Source organism: Eriocheir sinensis, chromosome 8 (genome assembly GCF_024679095.1).
Source record: "Eriocheir sinensis breed Jianghai 21 chromosome 8, ASM2467909v1, whole genome shotgun sequence".
Taxonomy (NCBI): domain Eukaryota; kingdom Metazoa; phylum Arthropoda; class Malacostraca; order Decapoda; family Varunidae; genus Eriocheir; species Eriocheir sinensis.
Window position 1 is genome coordinate 13,308,411 of NC_066516.1, and position 17,433 is coordinate 13,325,843.

Sequence of the window (17,433 nt, forward strand, 5' to 3'; positions counted from 1 at the left end):
TTCACTCCATCCTCTATCCTCTATTTTTCTCTCATTTCCAGCATCTCAATATATACAATTTTTTTTGTCATTTCAAGGGGATTATTATTGAGAAGTCACAATTTGCAGTGTATTCTTTCTCCACTATCACAAGATTGATTATCCCACAATACCTTACACTCAAAATTTTCATGTATGTTATGGTTTTCATATTTCTACGAATTTGAAAACTCCCATACTAGATCATATGTAAAGCTTCGTGGCCAAGACCACCTCCATTGACAATACCTAGCCATGAATATGAGGCAAAAGTGTCTCAGGCATTATATTTATATAGTTGTTTTTAGTGTTGAGAAAATATTCAGTGGTGCATAGATTCTGAACTATATTAGTGGTCAAGTATCACAAAAATCACTAGAATAATCATGTCCATCAATCTGACCCCATTACACATCTTGTCGTTGAATCAACACTCTCAAATATTTACAGATAAATCTTGATTGGTCAGCAGGTCATTTGTCTAGTAATAAAAATCTGCGTGCTGCAAGCAGGACCCCTCTTCCTGTACCTTCTTAATGAGCTGTGATGGACTAGACTGCTCCAGCCGACTTGTTGATGAGCTGGTCCACCGAGTTCACTATCCAGTCCACATACGGCCGCTCCTCCGGATTCACTTTGAGCAGACTTTCTATCAAGTCTATAACATCCTGTGAGTCCAAAGTAAACCAGTTCACAGGCCAGCACAAGTTTGTAAGCAAAGAAGAGAAAGGCCGAGAGTACAGCATTAAGATCAATAGTAAGACATAAAGTGGCAACACGAATTCAAGTAAGTTGGCACAGGTTCACTGACAGTCTAGGAGAATGAAAGGAGATAGCAGGAGAACATAAGGGGAGGCAGTCTACACAACTCTGAGCTCAGGGTTTAATAATTTCAGAACAGGATGAGGTACTAAATTCATATAGGAAGGAATAAGTCAATAGGGACAAAACTAAGAAGGAAAGGGTGCACCAATGAAAGCATAAAGTGAAAATTAGGGAGTGATTTGGCTATGGGTACACTATAGAACACTCAGAAGTTTGGATATGAAAAAAAGGTACAAAGGAAAGCCAAGGAAGTGCAGTCAGTAAACCAGAGGTAAAGATTGGCTAAATGAAGAGAAAAAAAATGAAGCAGTGTGTGTGAGCATGGAAAAGTATAGAATTTCAAAACACTGATTTTTAAAGGGGTTCATTATGTGAACAAGTTATCACATATCATAAAAAGTGTATATATATAAAGTTAAACATACAGCATATCCACACCCTTACAATAATTGGTCATAACAACAAACACATAATAAGCAAACCTGTGAATAAGGGTTATTGTCAGGTATCTTGATGTTGCCACTGACGACAGCCAAGGCCACACTGTCCCCACGCTCATACACCACCTCAAAGGGAGACTTGTAGAAGCACAGTGCATACAGCAAACACCCCAAGGACTGAAACAATAAACAGAGTCAACTTGAGTTGTTCATCAATATGTATTCAATCTTTTCTGCATCAAACACAATCAAGGGAAAAGATACATTTCATACTGCAAAAAATTTCTGAAGCCTTTCAAAATTAGTAAAGGTGAAGTTGGGGCTGTGCGTGGTCTTGGTCCTCATTTTTGTTTCATTGGCCCTTGAGCCTGAGCTTAGTAAGAACACACTACCCTGAGACACAGGACAAGCGCAACACTTAGGATACCACAGTTTGACATGCCCAAGGTATCTCAAGATACCTATTAATGACCTAACCAAAAAGGAGGATGAACAGCTGAGTGAATTGGCTGCTGACTGCCCTAGGTTGGGCCTGTGGTCTGCCGACTAAGCATGCTAACGACTACACCACAGAAGTGTTTCAGATGAGGACTGTTTCCACTTTTCTAAGCACACAAGTAGTTGATCTATATGTGAGAATACATCTTTTTTTCCAACATTCTACCCAGAATTTGAACCAGGACCCCTTGACAAAGGAGGCAGACACTATCATTGAGCCAAAAGGTACCCTTGAGGGCTTTTAGGAGTCTTTAGCTGCATCACATAATCCACTGGCATAAGTTATGTGCTCTGTTACATCTATCAATAATGTCGATTAACACTGGTATATAAGGGAAGAGCATATTATGACTTCCATGCAGTCATACTACAACAGTACTTGTAATGCAATTACCCAAACATCAGTGCGCTCATCAATGTGGCAAAATGCTTCAACGTTGAACAGCTCAGGAGCCCTGTAGGCCATGGAACTCTTCTCTGCAGCCTGATCCTGCAGCTTGCGGGCGTCAGAACTGCCATTCACCTCCACTCGGGCTTTGGCCATGGATCCTACAGGCACAGGTAACACAGGAGCCATGAAAAAAGGAAAAAGAGAGAGAGAGAGAGAGAGAGAGAGAGAGAGAGAGAGAGAGAGAGAGAGAGAGAGAGAGAGAGAGAGAGAGAGAGAGAGAGAGAGAGAGAGAGAGAGAGAGAAATACCTCATTAGATCCAGAAATAAAAAAGATAATTATGAGGTTCTCTCTTGTTATGCTCAAAGCAAACTGTTTTCCATTAAGTACTGGATTCCCCTAGTCATGATATATGGACCCGAGACTTGGATTTCACCAACTCTCAAGAAAGGCACCTAAGAAGTGCACAAAGGATGGAGAGATCAATGCTGGGGATTATTATAATGGATAAGAAATACTGCAGAGGAATAGGAGAACCAATAAATGTATACAGTCAAACCTCACCATTTGCGCACATATGGGCGGTCTTAAGGTGCGCAAATGGCGAACTTAATAACCAAAGGGGAAAAATACATATGGGCGGTCACGGCCCAAAAAAAACCCTACCAGAAAAAAAAAAAAAAAATCTGCTGGCAAGAAACACGACGTCATACTCACGGCCAATCTCTCGCTTTTTTCTTCCACTGTCCACCTTCTTAATCACTTCCACCTGTGCTATGGTCATCATCGGGTTTATCCGGGGTTTAGGCTTCGATGACGCTGCTTGTAGCATGATGGTGGTGCAAAGGTGAGGCAGAAAACATCGAATAATCGCAGTCACCACGAGACGAGGAGAGGCAATCGGGCTATGGCGGGAAACGACATGTTGTGTACGTTAGCAGTGTTTTTCACTGGCGGCAGAGGGCGCGCGGGTGGTATACAGCTGTAGCTCGCCAGCAGACGCCATTTTGCTGCCAGAACAGCTAGTACGTCCTCAGAAGATCAGCGGACGACATTTTGCTGCCAGAACAGCTAGTAAACGTCCTCAAAAACAGCGGACGCCATTTTGCTGCCAGAACAGCTAGTAAACGTCCTCAAAAACAGCGGACGCCATTTTGCTGCCAGAACAGCTAGTAAACGTCCTCAGAAGATCAGCGGATGCCATTTTGCAGCCAGAACAGCTAGTAAACGTCCTCAAAAACAGCGGACGCCATTTTGCTGCCAGAACAGCTAGTAAACGTCCTCAGAAGATCAGCGGATGCCATTTTGCAGCCAGAACAGCTAGTAAACGTCCTCAAAAACAGCGGACGCCATTTTGCTGCCAGAACAGCTAGTAAACGTCCTCAAAAACAGCGGACGCCATTTTGCTGCCAGAACAGCTAGTAAACGTCCTCAAAAACAGCGGACGCCATTTTGCTGCCAGAACAGCTAGTAAACGTCCTCAAAAACAGCGGACGCCATTTTGCAGCCAGAACAGCTAGTAAACGTCCTCAAAAACAGCGGACGCCATTTTGCAGCCAGAACAGCTAGTAAACGTCCTCAAAAACAGCGGAAGCCATTTTGCTGCCAGAACAGCTAGTAAACGTCCTCAAAAACAGCGGACGCCATTTTGCTGCCAGAACAGCTAGTAAACGTCCTCAGAAGATCAGCGGATGCCATTTTGCTGCCAGAACAGCTAGTAAACGTCCTCAAAAACAGCGGACGCCATTTTGCTGCCAGAACAGCTAGTAAACGTCCTCAAAAACAGCGGACGCCATTTTGCTGCCAGAACAGCTAGTAAACGTCCTCAGAAGATCAGCGGATGCCATTTTGCTGCCAGAACAGCTAGTAAACGTCCTCAAAAGATCAGCGGACGCCATTTTGCTGCCAGAACAGCTAGTAAACGTCCTCAGAAGATCAGCGGATGCCATTTTGCTGCCAGAACAGCTAGTAAACGTCCTCAGAAGATCAGCGGATGCCATTTTGCTGCCAGAACAGCTAGTAAACGTCCTCAGAAGATCAGCGGATGCCATTTTGCTGCCAGAACAGCTAGTAAACGTCCTCAAGATCAGCAGACGCCATTTTGCTGCCAGAACGGCTAATAAACATCCTTAAGAGATCAGCGGACGCCATTTTGCTGCCAAAACAGCTAGTAAACGTCCTCAGAAGATCAGCGGACGCCATTTTGCTGCCAGTGAGACGCCGTTACCATAGCGGCGAGGTGCGCAAATGGCAAGACCACCTGCGCAAATGGTGGGATGATGGCAGCAAATTACGGCCGCACAAATGGCGAGTGCGCAAATGGTGAGGTTTTACTGTATGATATAATGATACAGGCTGATGATGATCACTCATAACTCAGAGGCAAGCTAAAATGCAAATGAAAAAAAGAGACATCACTTACCAAGATCCATAACGATAGGTGTGAAGTCTTCTTTGAGGAGCACATTGGCTGTCTTGATGTCCCGGTGAGCCAGGGGATGAGGCTTGGCAGAGTGCATGCACAGAGTGGCCTCACAAATCCCCCGGAAGGTAGTGAGAACCATAGTCTGGTGGAGGAGGTACACAAAATTAATACAAATAAATGGCATACAACTATTCTAAGTACTATGACCAGAATTTATGAAACACTCATAAGTTTATGAACATGTCATAAAGACAAAAATGCAGATTATTTATGAGACCTCACTCTTATCATACAGTTTCCCACCCACTGCTCCCCTTTCTATACTCACTATTTTAAGCTTTATTGTATGGTTTAACATATCATTTCTGATGACTCCACTCTGCATTATTCAACTTCTTACAATAGAAGACCATCCCTACAGGTAGTACATGACTCCAGACTGGAGGCTGCAAAACGCTTAACCTCAGACCTTGCAATCATTTCCAACTGGAGTAGAAGGAACCTTGTGTCCTTCAGTGCCTCAAAAACCCAGTTTCTCCACCTATCAACTCGACACAATTTTCTAAACACCTATCCCCTATTCTTCAACAACACCCAGCTGTCACCTTCTTCAACACTAAATACCCTCGGTCTATCCTTAGCTCAAAATCTCAACTGGAAACTTCACATCTCCTCTCTTACTAAATCAGCTTCCTCGAGGTTGGGCGTTCTGTATCGTCTCCGCCAGTTCTTCTCCCCCGCACAGACGCTTTTCATATATAGGGTCCTTGTTCGCCCTCGTATAGAGTATGTATTTCACACAGCTCTTCTGGACAGAGTGGAGGCTCTTTGTCTCATCAGCTCTCCTCCTCTTACTGACAGCCTACTAACTCTTAAATTCTGCCGCCATGTTGCTTCACTTTCTATCTTCTATCAATATTTTCATGCTGTCTACTATTCTGAACTTGCTAACTGCATGCCTCCCCCCCTCCCGTGGCCCCGCTGCACACGACTTTCTATTCATGCTCATCCCTATACTGTCCAAACCCCTTATGCAAGAGTTAACCAGCATCTCCATTCTTTCATCCCCTTCGCTGGTAAACTCTGCAAGTCTTCCTTCGTCTGTATTTCCTCCTGCCTATGACTTGACCTCTTTCAAGAAGTGTGTATCAAGACACTTCTCCACCCGAAATTGACCTCTCTTTTGGCTACTCTACTTTTTACTTTTGTGGGAGCGGCGAGAGGCAAGCTTTTTTTTTTTTTTTTTTACTCTTTTTGTTGCCCTTGAGCTGCATCCTTTGATGTAAAAAAAATATATATATCTATATATATATATATATATATATATATATATATATATATATATATATATATATATATATATATATATATATATATATATATATATATATATATATATATATATATATATATATATATATATATATATATATATATATATATATATATATATATATATATATAGTGTATGCTCATGGAATCAAGACTCCTTCATCAGCTGGGATTGCTATGATCATATTAGCCACTGGTAGTTACATAATATCAATTCCTTTACAAATAAACTAAAATATTCAAACTAAAAATATGATGTAGTAGGATCAGGTTTTACACCCTGTCTTAATAATAGGTAATAAAAAAAAAGACATTTACATTGTTATATTTTGAGAAAATCCTTGCCAAAATTTCGAAGCACCTTATATGCCAGAAAATATGATAAATGCCCACTGCAGTATTCAGAGTGGGCAAAACATTAGATAAAACCTTGAGCCTGTAACCTTAACACATACCTCCTCCAGGGGATTATTGGCCTCCTGTCTTCGTATTAGCTCATCATGCAAGGTCCCTTGCTTGAAGAGAAAAGAAAAAAATATATACATTAAATGAAATATCTTGTTTCAAATGGAGTCTCTTCAGCCTCCCCATAACTGAAATTTTGAAAAACTACCAAATTAATCATTACTTATATTTTTTTCCTTACCGAGAGAAACCATTTTACTAAGATATGCAGATCTTCAACACATCACTACATGGAAAAAAAGTTAAAGAAATCAAGCAAATATATGAACAAATAAAACAATATAAGGGAGAGGCTACACCACCCCCTCCTGGAGACTTAATAGACCTTCCCTCTCTTTTCTGAATGCCACAATTGGAAGTTTTTCCTTCCACATCAACCTTTTTCTTTATATTTGTACATTGATGTGTGTTCCTTACATTATTTCTAAGAAGTTTGCAATCCTATTAACTGATGTGTGATGAAAATGCCAAGAGCCAGATATTGAACAGCAGGATTGTGACCCACCGGGTAATAAGGGAGAAGGATGAGGACTTGAGATGTTCTGTTGCCTACAAGGTCAGGCACTCCCACAAGGTCTGAATCAATACACTCCACAATGTTGGGGTGACAGAGGGCCTTGTGGTACTCCACCTCTGCTATTGCAATCTGAAAAGCATGGGATTAAATTCCTAACCACCTCTAATGTTTCAAAATAACAAATATGTAGATCAAGTATTGTGCCAGAGCAGTGGTTCTCGGGGATCCTGCCGTCCCACCTTTTGATCAGTTTGAGCATGGCATGTGATGCGCTTGAGTGCATAAAGTTTGTGACTGGTAGCATTCTCCACCAAATCCACTGTGCTGAAGCCCCTGATGAAGAAATAACAATAACATATTACCTAAAATGTGAAACAAAACTCATGTAAAATCTTAACAGCAGCACCTAGATATCTGTTAACAATATGTTAGTCTGATTTACTTCCTACTTTCAAAAGCCTTCAAATTTTCCCATCATGGAGTACAATATCCTTCTTTACTTAATTTTTTTCACATCAACTGTCATACATTTGGCCACATGCTTTCAATCATTACGGATGACTCATTTCCTGCTTCTGAAGATACAAACTAGTTTAAAACTCTGATTGACAGAGATTAGCAGAGTAACTTAAAAAACATTCAACAACATCATGAACTTTCTAAAATTCAAGGTATCAAACACACACCTCCACTCCCAATACTCACCCTTCACCAATGCGGTCCCTTATGTAATATCTGCTTCCATTGATGGTGATGGTTTCTTTGGCACAGAGGCAGTTACCCATTCGTACCAGGATGGTGAGGCCAATGGTGTTCATATCACTTACTATATTATCTCTGCTGAAATGGAAACACATGCAACAGTTAGCTACCTTTAAAAAATGCATAAGTGCATAAGTGGGGGCTTTGCCCCCCCTTCTATTTTCCGGCAGTCATTTGTTACTAAACTGCATTGAGAGACCAAACAAGAATCCATATTGTAAGCATCAATTTTGCAAGAGGTGGCTACCCTCTCTTCAATTTTAGCGGCAGAATCAGGTAATTGTGGAGAGTCATTCCGGCCATTCTATCTCTGCGGTGGTAGATGGTCACTGTTCTTCCCCTAAACCTATCAACAGTGGTGTTCCACAGGGCTCTGTCCTATCACCCACTCTCTTCCTGTTATTCATCAATGATCTTCTTTCCATAACAAACTGTCCTGTCCACTCATACGCCGATGACTCCACTCTGCATTATTCAACTTCTTTCAATAGAAGACCATCCCTACAGGTAGTACATGACTCCAGACTGGAGGCTGCAAAACGCTTAACCTCAGACCTTGCTATCATTTCCAACTGGAGTAGAAGAAACCTTGTGTCCTTCAATGCCTCAAAAACTCAATTTCTCCACCTATCAACTCAACACAATCTTCCAAACACCTATCCCCTATTCTTCAACAACACTCAGCTGTCACCTTCTTCAACACAAAATATCTTCGGTCAATCCTTAACTCAAAATCTTAACTGGAAACTTCACATCTCTCTCACTAAATCAGCTTCCTCGAGGTTGGGCGTTCTGTATCGTCTCCGCCAGTTCTTCTCTCCCGCACAGTTGCTATCCATATACAGGGCCTTGTCTGCCCTCGTATGGAGTATGCATCTCACGTGTGGGGGGGGCTCCACTCACACAGCTCTTCGTCTCATCAGCTCTCCTCCTCTTACTGACAGTCTTCTACCTCTTAAATTCCGTCGCGATGTTGCCTCTCTTTCTATCTTCTATCGATATTTTCAAGCTGACTGCTGTTCTGACCTTGCTAACTGCATGCTTCCCCCCCCCTGCGGCCTCGCCTCACACGACTTTCTGATCAAGCTTATCCTGATACTGTCCAAACCCCTTATGCAAGAGTTAACCAGCATCTTCACTTCTTCATTCCTAACGCTGGTAAACTCTGGAACGATCTTCCTTCATCTGTATTTCCTCCTGCCTACGACTTGAATTCTTTCAAGAGGAGGGTACCAGGACACCTCTCCTCCCGAAATTGATTTCTCTTTTTGGCCACTCCTCTGTACTCTATTCAGGAGCAGTAATTTGTTTTTTTTTTTATTATTTTCTTTTTTTTTACGCCCCTGAACTGTCTCCTCTGCTGTAAAAAAAAAAAAAAAATGGTCAGGGCTTTGCCCCCCTTACCCCCCCCCCCAACATAACGCCTTCCGCTTATGAACGTAAACAGATACAATCACTTATTGGCATCCATCAAAATGCTGCTGCCCCACAGCGCCACTATCAGGGGATTTATTTAGAAAATATATATTTTCGTCACAAGTAGAGCACAGAAACGCTTCATTTCAGGTAGACAGCATCATTGCAATACCTGCTTTTACCCCACAATTTCCCTGGTCTTCATAGCCCTCCCCACTACCAGGTGTTTTAAGTTTGTTGAAGTGGGGAGGGGTAATATCTGTTATTTCTTATCATCACTTGTAAACCCAATACATATGATGTGCCAGTATAACTAGAGAAGTACAACAGTATGTGAGACCTTGGAAAGGTTATTATTCTTGTGGGGGCATTATTGGAGGCGCGTAGTGACTCCATATTTACCCTTAGTTTTTAAGGTATATGTTCAAAGAGTTGCCCATCTCAGTGTGGTACTTCTCACCCTAACCATGGGTTAGATCTCATTATTCTATGCATTTTGAACCCCATATATATGCATCGCAATTTGATAGAAACGCTGCTCTCGATTTTTTAAAAGTTAGTGGGGTTTTTTTGCGGGCCGCAGTGTTGTGGGCCCTGGGTGTGGGAGGGATAGTGTACGACTCTCAATAATTTGGCCCACGCTTGCCTGGTAAGGTTAGATTAATTCTACGGTGTTCTACCTACTACTGTTGTACTTCTCTAGTTTTACGAAATAATTACGGCTACCACTGTTTACGCGCGCCATGTTTGACTGCTACGGCGACGGCCGCGGTGGCGGTGCAGCTAGTGTTGCGAGAAATACCTACTCGCAGAAATAAGTCGCATATACATGTAGGGGGGTCCAGGGGGAGCGCAGACCCCCCCTGGACCCTATTTTACGGCGGCGGCGGGGGATGATGAAATTGCAATAAATCACTTTTTAGTAGTTTCCGAAGAAAAAAACTATCTACAAATGAAAAACACAATATTTTGGCTCGAAATAAATAGCCAGTGTATCAAATTTTGAGATGGGCAATTCTCTGAACATTTACCAAAACTACACCCTGCAAAAACTTTCAACCCACCCCCACCCCCACCCCCCACACACACCCTGCCCGTCACCACCTACCGCTGCAGTAACCATCCCTCAAGCAGCTGTTGTGATGATGAGTAGGATGCGGAAGGAGGCTGTGTGATGCTCTGCTCAGCTATAATATTGAAGTGTTCACTCTTGGGTGTCCTCAGCGGCACATTGAGGTGGCCTCAACACATCCTCTGCCGGGCCTCTGCTGGGCGGCGGGCTGTGCGGCTCCCGGGCGGCGCGTCGACCGTCCGTGTGTTGTGAAAGCTGTCATTCGAAGCCACTTTATACTACGAGCCTACTGTTATATTTTGTTTTATTTATTATACCTTTCTTGTATATTTTAATGAAATTTCAGTCGTAATCTTATTTTATGATGTTTAAGATGCAAGCAAACCTATCAATCACTGACAGTACGTGCTTACACCGTCTATTACTATTAAACAACACAGGTCTACTATTACCATTTATTTTGTGCTTCGTTGTGTGTGTGTGTGGGTGTGATATCAGTGATCGCAAGGCTTAGCTGTTTTAAAAAGGATGTCTTTTAATCAATGTGAATACAATATGGGCAATAACTCATGGGCGTTATTCTTTGTGCTGCAAGGGCTGTGCTATATAGGAGCTAAATATATTTATGTAGCGGTGGAAGAGAGGAATCACTATTACTCTGATAATAGTCTTTTGCTATTATATAGTTACTCTGGTTTTAGTCTTCTACAATTATTATTAATCTAGCTTTCTACTATCACAACTATTGCTTTGGCATATTTAGTTACACACCCTTGCACCTCAGTTTGACACTTTTGACATATCAACCTGCACTCTTCATCTATCTTTGTGATCAGGGATGAAGCCCCCTTTGTTGAGAGGCTATAGGTTTAGGCAGATGGGTCAACCTCTCCTCACCTCAGTCATCTGGTTGTATTGTGTTTGGTTGGATTTGTGGATTAAGTTTATCTACGACAAATACTTCATAGGTTTCACAATGTATGTACCACTTCCACCTCTGAGGTTTAGATGGCAGAGTCCACTTTCCTTGTCATCAAGTGAGGCCTTAAGTGCTTATTTGTCCAAATTTTACATATTGCGAGGATGAAAGTTATATTTCTGGTGAATATAGACGTTTGCTATTTGTCTGGACTCTTCATGGAAATTTGGAAAACTATTGATTTCCATTTTTTTTTCAGGAAATAAAGCAGCTTAAGGGCAAATTAGTTAGTTAGAAATAAGCCTTGCACCTGAACTTCCTACTTTGGCTTTCATTTTTCTTATCATAATCCATGTAACTAATTAAGTCATGATGACATCACACACCCACTCCAAACTCACACCAATACAAAACTCCCTCAGCTCCCCTATTCACTCACAGAGGCACTCACCTCTATGTAAAAAGACCTGACCCCTCATACACCATATTATCAGGACATCCCACAAGGCGTTCCTGTCAACCATGTCACAAGCCTTCCCAGGATCCATGAAAGCAGCAGACAACCTCCAACCCTTTTCTAGCTAATTTTCAACATTATTTTCACTGCAAATATCTCTGGTCCACTCATTCCCTCCCTTCCCCAAACCCTCTTTAATTATCACCCATCTCTCTACTGGTTATTTTCACCATCCTCTCATTTAAGACCCTTCCCTACACCTTTCATGGAACATTGAGTAACCATTATGGCTGCTGTTACAATCATCTCAACTCCCATTTCCTTTGTCAGCAGAACAGTGATGACTTTTGCCCCAAATTCTGGCACCTCATCCTCCTTCCATACAATAGATAACGTCCACAACTATATATCTTTTATGTTTAACATTTCTGATGATACCCTGTCCATATACATATAACATATGTGGGGGGAAAAAACGAAGTTGAGGTATGGTTGAGATGAATACAGAGAAGACAAGCATAATTAAAAATAGGCTCATAGTAACAAGGAAATCTAAATTGATTTGCCATGACTTAACCATGAACAAGCACACTAAAATTAATCACTCTGGTAAAAATTGCTAAATAACTGATCCCTTCTTCATGATGACATAAAGACCTAAAAAAGTGAAAAGTAAAGATAACAGAAAAAAACACACAATAAATTTACATTTATTTAAGGTAAATCAATATACATGAGAACGATTCCATTACAAAAGACTAGCACGCCAATAGCTTCAGTATAAATAAAATCTGACATTACTGCTCCATGGTGATACCTAGAACAATATTTGCTCTTAGTGCTAGCACATCAGATTCTATTATTATTTTCATCCTAAATTACTTAAATTTCAGTTCCATCCAACAGGAGGCTTTATTTTTACCTCCTTTGGATTCAAGATCAAGAAAAACAAGTCTTTACTCCTGTGAGCTGAAATTTAAACCCTTTGAAGTTGCAACTCATAACAAGTCACATGAAAGATTAACAAAATCAAAGAGTGGTGTACAGAACACATTGATGAAAATATAACTGTTATTAAAAAAATCTGAAATACTTGAGTGCTTGAGGGGTTTACAAAGTAAATACGAAAATATATGTAAATAATTGACTATATATAAATTTTTGAAAACAATACAAATATTCACAGGTACCTTACAGTAAGAAAAGTTATCGTTCACTTTTGCACGAAGAAAAATAATTCCATACGGTGTTTGTTGAAGCTCACGCAACCTCCATTGCACAAGCACTATTACTGCTCTCCACCGCTAGAGCTGGCTTCATATCCACAGAATTCTGGGAGGAGGATGCTGCCCCTTCTCCATTTTCAGATGGAGGTATATTTTCTGAGTCCTTGGCATCATCCCAATCAATTTTGAATTTCGTAACACGTGGTTGAGACCCAAGAATGTTTCTTTGTAGCTGAAAAATTCAGAAAAATTCATGAAGTAAAATAATTCAGAGTTTACAAAGGTGAACAAAATTAAGTTTAACATCAGGACATGTAGATGAGCTTTTCAAACTTCATTATACTCTATTGAAGGGATAAAATGCCCCCAACAAAAAAAAAAAATTACTTGCCATTATAAGAATGAATGTTGCAATAAAAAAAGTAAATATTTGGCAATGTTATCTGCTTCCTAAATTTCCACAGCTGATGGTATAATTCAACTGATGCAATTTCATGCATTTCTAATTAATAAATATTTTATTATGCTTTGGAAAAAAAAAAAAAAAAAAAAAAAAAAAAGCAAACATACCTTGTCAAACTGAGGTACATCTGGAGGGTTTTCCTGAAGTTCTGGGTCTGTATAGGAATTGTTGACATAGTAACCAACACGAACAAACTCTTGTCCTTTGTAGCCACATGTGAGGAGCACCACTGTCACACCTACCGCATCCCCCACTGGAATCTTGGTTTCGTCAGGAGGGTCGGCCTGACGGAAAGGATATCACATGAGTATGGAATAAATTTGATGTGTTCGTAATATACATCATTGAAATAAAGTAAGGAAATCAAACCACTGCATTATTGTGTACAACAATATGCTTTAAAAATGAAGAATGAAAAAGGGAAGTAGTAACAATGTTGTAACATCATTAGATTGAAATCGAAAATGAAACTTTACATAAAAAATGTATATTGATGGGAAATCACTAACCAAGGTCCATCCTACCCTTTCCCAGGTAAATAAAAATATCAATAACACAGTTATTGAACAAAAGAGCTAACATACAAATACAAGCGAATATTCAGCAAACCCTTTTATGTGCATGTATGTATGTGACAAAAAAATAGATATAAATATGGTACCATGGTGGAGAATATAAGGTTGCAGACTAGTTTCAGAAAATATTGTTATAATATAGGGTTGACCACTCCTGTAGAATCATTGACAATGTTTTTCTATGCCTCTCTACACACAAATTAAGCAGAATGCAATAGATACTTCAAAGATGTTAATCTCATACAAGTGAACACATACATGAGCCTTGACACTCACCTGGAATACAAACATGTGCTTCCCCTCAGGGACAGGCCCCACATACACGGTGTCCAGCGTCTGGTCATAGTTTTCACTTTCAGCGCTGCCCACGTAGATGATCTTCCACTCCAGGTCTGCAGAGAAAGAATGAACATAATAGGCTCAGGTCTATGGTAAATTTGTATAATTAACCTTTTCACGCACCATGACACGATTCGCGGCAAAACGGAATTGTCTACATGAGTTTTTTACTCGAATCGCGTCAAAAACATTTAAAAATTTGCCAAAAACAAAGTATCTTTCAGAATCGCGTCAAAGATTCAAGCTAGACCTATAAAATACACTAATTGTCAACTCTCTCGTGCCGTTGGATTTGAAGTGATAATTGCCCGTGGTTTAGTTGCCTTTCAGCAGGCAGCCTGTAAGCGCGACTGTCATCCCTTTAAAGTGTTTTTCTCAGAGTCGGTAAACTTCACTTTTTATTTGCATTTCTTTATATTTTTTCTTTCATAAGGCAGAATAATCTCTTCCAAAACCAATAATATATAAAAATGCCAGGAAAAAAGAATACTTGTGGGTGAAATCGATAACATGATAAAACTTTTCGCCGCAGTTAGGCCATTCCACGAGGCCCCCTAGGGAGCCCCAGACGGATGTTGCAGTGGAAAGAGAAACTTATTAAAATTTTGGTGCGTGAAAGGGTTAATCAGTGGTAAGAGGACTTGCATAATACTGGTTAGTGGTTAAATGATTAGTGTATAATAAGTCTGGTAAATCAGTGTTGATAGGGATCTGGGCCATGAATTATCAATTACAAACATATCAGTGATTCATTTCAAAGGGTTCACTCATATGTAACATGAAGTTAGAAAAAATGGAAGTAGATAATTAAAATGCAAATGATTAATTTTTCTTTCTCCTGCCTTGTGCCATCAAATATCTTTCAGTATCGCTGATAAAAAGGCTTTTCTTTTTTTGATAAATACTATCATGACATCATGCCAACTGTAAGGGGGAGAACTGTTACACCATTCCAGTTGTTTCTAAGACAAGTCACACACCACTATAACAAGTAAAGGGTAACAACATAGCAGCTGCATGTATACATAACATGTACTATGTATAAAAAAAATTCATGGCACTGTATTGTTTCACATGCAACAGAAATATTAAATGAATGGTAATAATACAGGAAGCCTGGATGGCGCTGACAATGCCGTCAAACTAGCCCAAAACAGCCAAAAGCGCGGCTCACCACCACTAAACTTCCCCAAAGCGTAGTGGCAAAATCGCAGGCATTTTCTGAAATGACTCATACCTAACAATTGTAACTTAACCTAAACTATGGGGGAAGAGAGGCTTCAACTCCCTTCGACCCTCCACCATTATTTTAATAATCAAAGCAAATGAAACCTAATAATCTCTTACGGGGGGCTGAGCTCAGCCCCCCATTAATCCAACAAAACTAACTGAACTAAATTAATTTTCTGCATGTAGATGCAGCACTGCACAGGATATAGGTGAAAATTGTACTAAATTATGTATGTGTGGTGGTATGCTCAGTCCTCTTGTATAATATCCAAATGATTTTTGTCATTTTCCAATTATTTTTTCTGCTTCTCATATTAAGATGCAGGGAGCACTTGCTTATCTTTCCTCTCTTCTGGATAAATACCCTTTTTCATAACTTAAGTCTCAGTACAATAAGACACCATCTGATCATTAAGAAAATATTCCAAGTTGAATATTTGGAAACACTATTAACTTTTAAATAGTTACAAATAACAAGACTTTGCTTTCCGAAGCTGCATCAGACTTAAATATCAGTTTTAAAAGGCCATTACTGGATAGACAGTATTATGACCTTCCACGCTATTCATTTGAACTGCCGACCGGTGTTGTAAAGCATTTGGAATTGTGACAAGGCTAACCTGCCATGCAGGAACAAGCCATTCAGACAGTTGTCTTGGTGTGAAGGTATACTAATCAAATCCTATCAGCTATTATCCACCTTCAACCTTTTTTTTTTTCCATAGAGTAATGACAAGCACTTGCATACACAAATACTTGACACTACCGCATTTTAGGTATCCTGCAGTCTTAAAAGAGGTATCCTAATAAAGGAAGGCAGACAAGGGCCACAAGGAGACATTCTTGGTTGAAAGCTGGAAACTAAGAGAAAACAATTAAGACCTAAGAAACGGTAAAGTGTTGGAGGTCTACAGAAAAAGAAGACCTTTGGGGCTGGGGTTAGTTTATGAAGGAAGGCAGACAAGGACCACAAACAACACAGCAAAACATTTTGGGTTGAAAGCTGAAAATGAAGAGAAAAACAATTATAGGATTCAAAAGAAATAAGATTAGCATGTAAAGACCTAAGTAACGATACAAGGTATCTTAAGTCTACAGAAGAGGAGGAGGAAGAGGGAAAAGAAGACCCTTGTGGCTGGGGTTTGGGGTTTGTTTACGTAGGTACCCTCCTGAAGGTCCTCCACACACTCTAAGGTAATTTCAAACTGGAAGGGATTGATTGATACAAGGCGTCAGAGGTCTAGAAAAGAAGAAAAGGAAGAGGAAATGAAAACCCTTGTGGCTGGGGTTTGGGGTTTGTTTACGTACCCTCCTGAAGGTCCTCCACACACTCGAAGGTAATTTCAAACTGGAAGGGATTGAAGAAGGCCGAAGGGTTGTCCAGCACCACCACGTTTACTATATGCACTTTGGCCATGACGGACGCGTGCTAAGCCTACCGAAACGCTCACACAGACAGATTATTGCACACGGAAGAGGCTCCGAGGTGCGAGGGCCGAGCGTGAGGCTGAGCTGCAAAGGGAATATGGCGGGAAACGTCACCTGCACAGCCCTGCCAGATGTGCGACAAGAGGGGAAAAAGGCCTTATCTGATGTTCTGTTGTTACCTGAGTGCTCCTGATGTGAATACTGACCTGACCACAAGCACCGTAGTAATGATGTGACCTGTTTCCGGAGAGTTCAGTTTATGTTATCTTGTCAGTGCTTCTAACCGGAGTATATAAATGATTGATTGATAAATGATAATCAGTGAACACCCACATCACGGTCCTCCTTACATTGAAAAAAATAACATTAGTATGACTCATTCTGGTAACTGCAAGGCTGTTAAGAGATTTCTGCAGATGTACGTGTCGTTTTGCCGGAGGATAAACAGCAGTTGCATATTTAAAAAAAAAAACAATCTTCCGTGTATGTACGTAACCCAAGTAGCTAAATGCAGAGTGAAGTATAAAGGTGTGAGGAAAAACCAAGGAGGACCTAAGAAGCGATACGAAGCAGAACAGGTTAAAAGAAGGAAAATAAGAAATACGAGTCAAATCAGCTTAATTAACGTTGATTTATC

The 17,433-nt window shown here is 40.5% G+C and overlaps 2 protein-coding genes across 3 annotated transcripts; both read right to left on the bottom strand.

Annotated features, from left to right (window-relative positions):
- Window positions 1-95: 95 nt before the first annotated feature.
- On the bottom strand, window positions 96-10,432 carry LOC126995545 (serine/threonine-protein kinase 16-like). 2 transcript variants are annotated; one of them, XM_050855180.1, is made up of 9 exons: window positions 10,196-10,432; window positions 7,615-7,746; window positions 7,149-7,242; window positions 6,898-7,038; window positions 6,383-6,442; window positions 4,593-4,737; window positions 2,176-2,330; window positions 1,326-1,460; window positions 96-686 (listed from the first exon to the last, which is right to left on the bottom strand). In XM_050855180.1, the coding sequence occupies exons 2-9, from the start codon at window positions 7,725-7,727 to the stop codon at window positions 570-572; spliced, it is 960 nt and encodes a 319-aa protein (XP_050711137.1). In that variant the 5' UTR covers window positions 7,728-7,746; window positions 10,196-10,432; the 3' UTR covers window positions 96-569. The 2 variants fall into 2 exon arrangements, with proteins under 2 accessions (XP_050711137.1, XP_050711138.1); XM_050855181.1 differs by having other exon boundaries at window positions 7,615-7,749.
- Window positions 10,433-12,233: 1,801 nt separating this feature from the next.
- Window positions 12,234-16,930, bottom strand: LOC126995546 (histone chaperone asf1-like). Its single transcript, XM_050855182.1, has 4 exons — window positions 16,677-16,930; window positions 14,076-14,191; window positions 13,332-13,508; window positions 12,234-12,993 (listed from the first exon to the last, which is right to left on the bottom strand). Exons 1-4 carry the CDS (start codon window positions 16,783-16,785, stop codon window positions 12,796-12,798), a joined length of 600 nt encoding a protein of 199 aa, XP_050711139.1. The 5' UTR covers window positions 16,786-16,930; the 3' UTR covers window positions 12,234-12,795.
- Window positions 16,931-17,433: the final 503 nt, after the last annotated feature.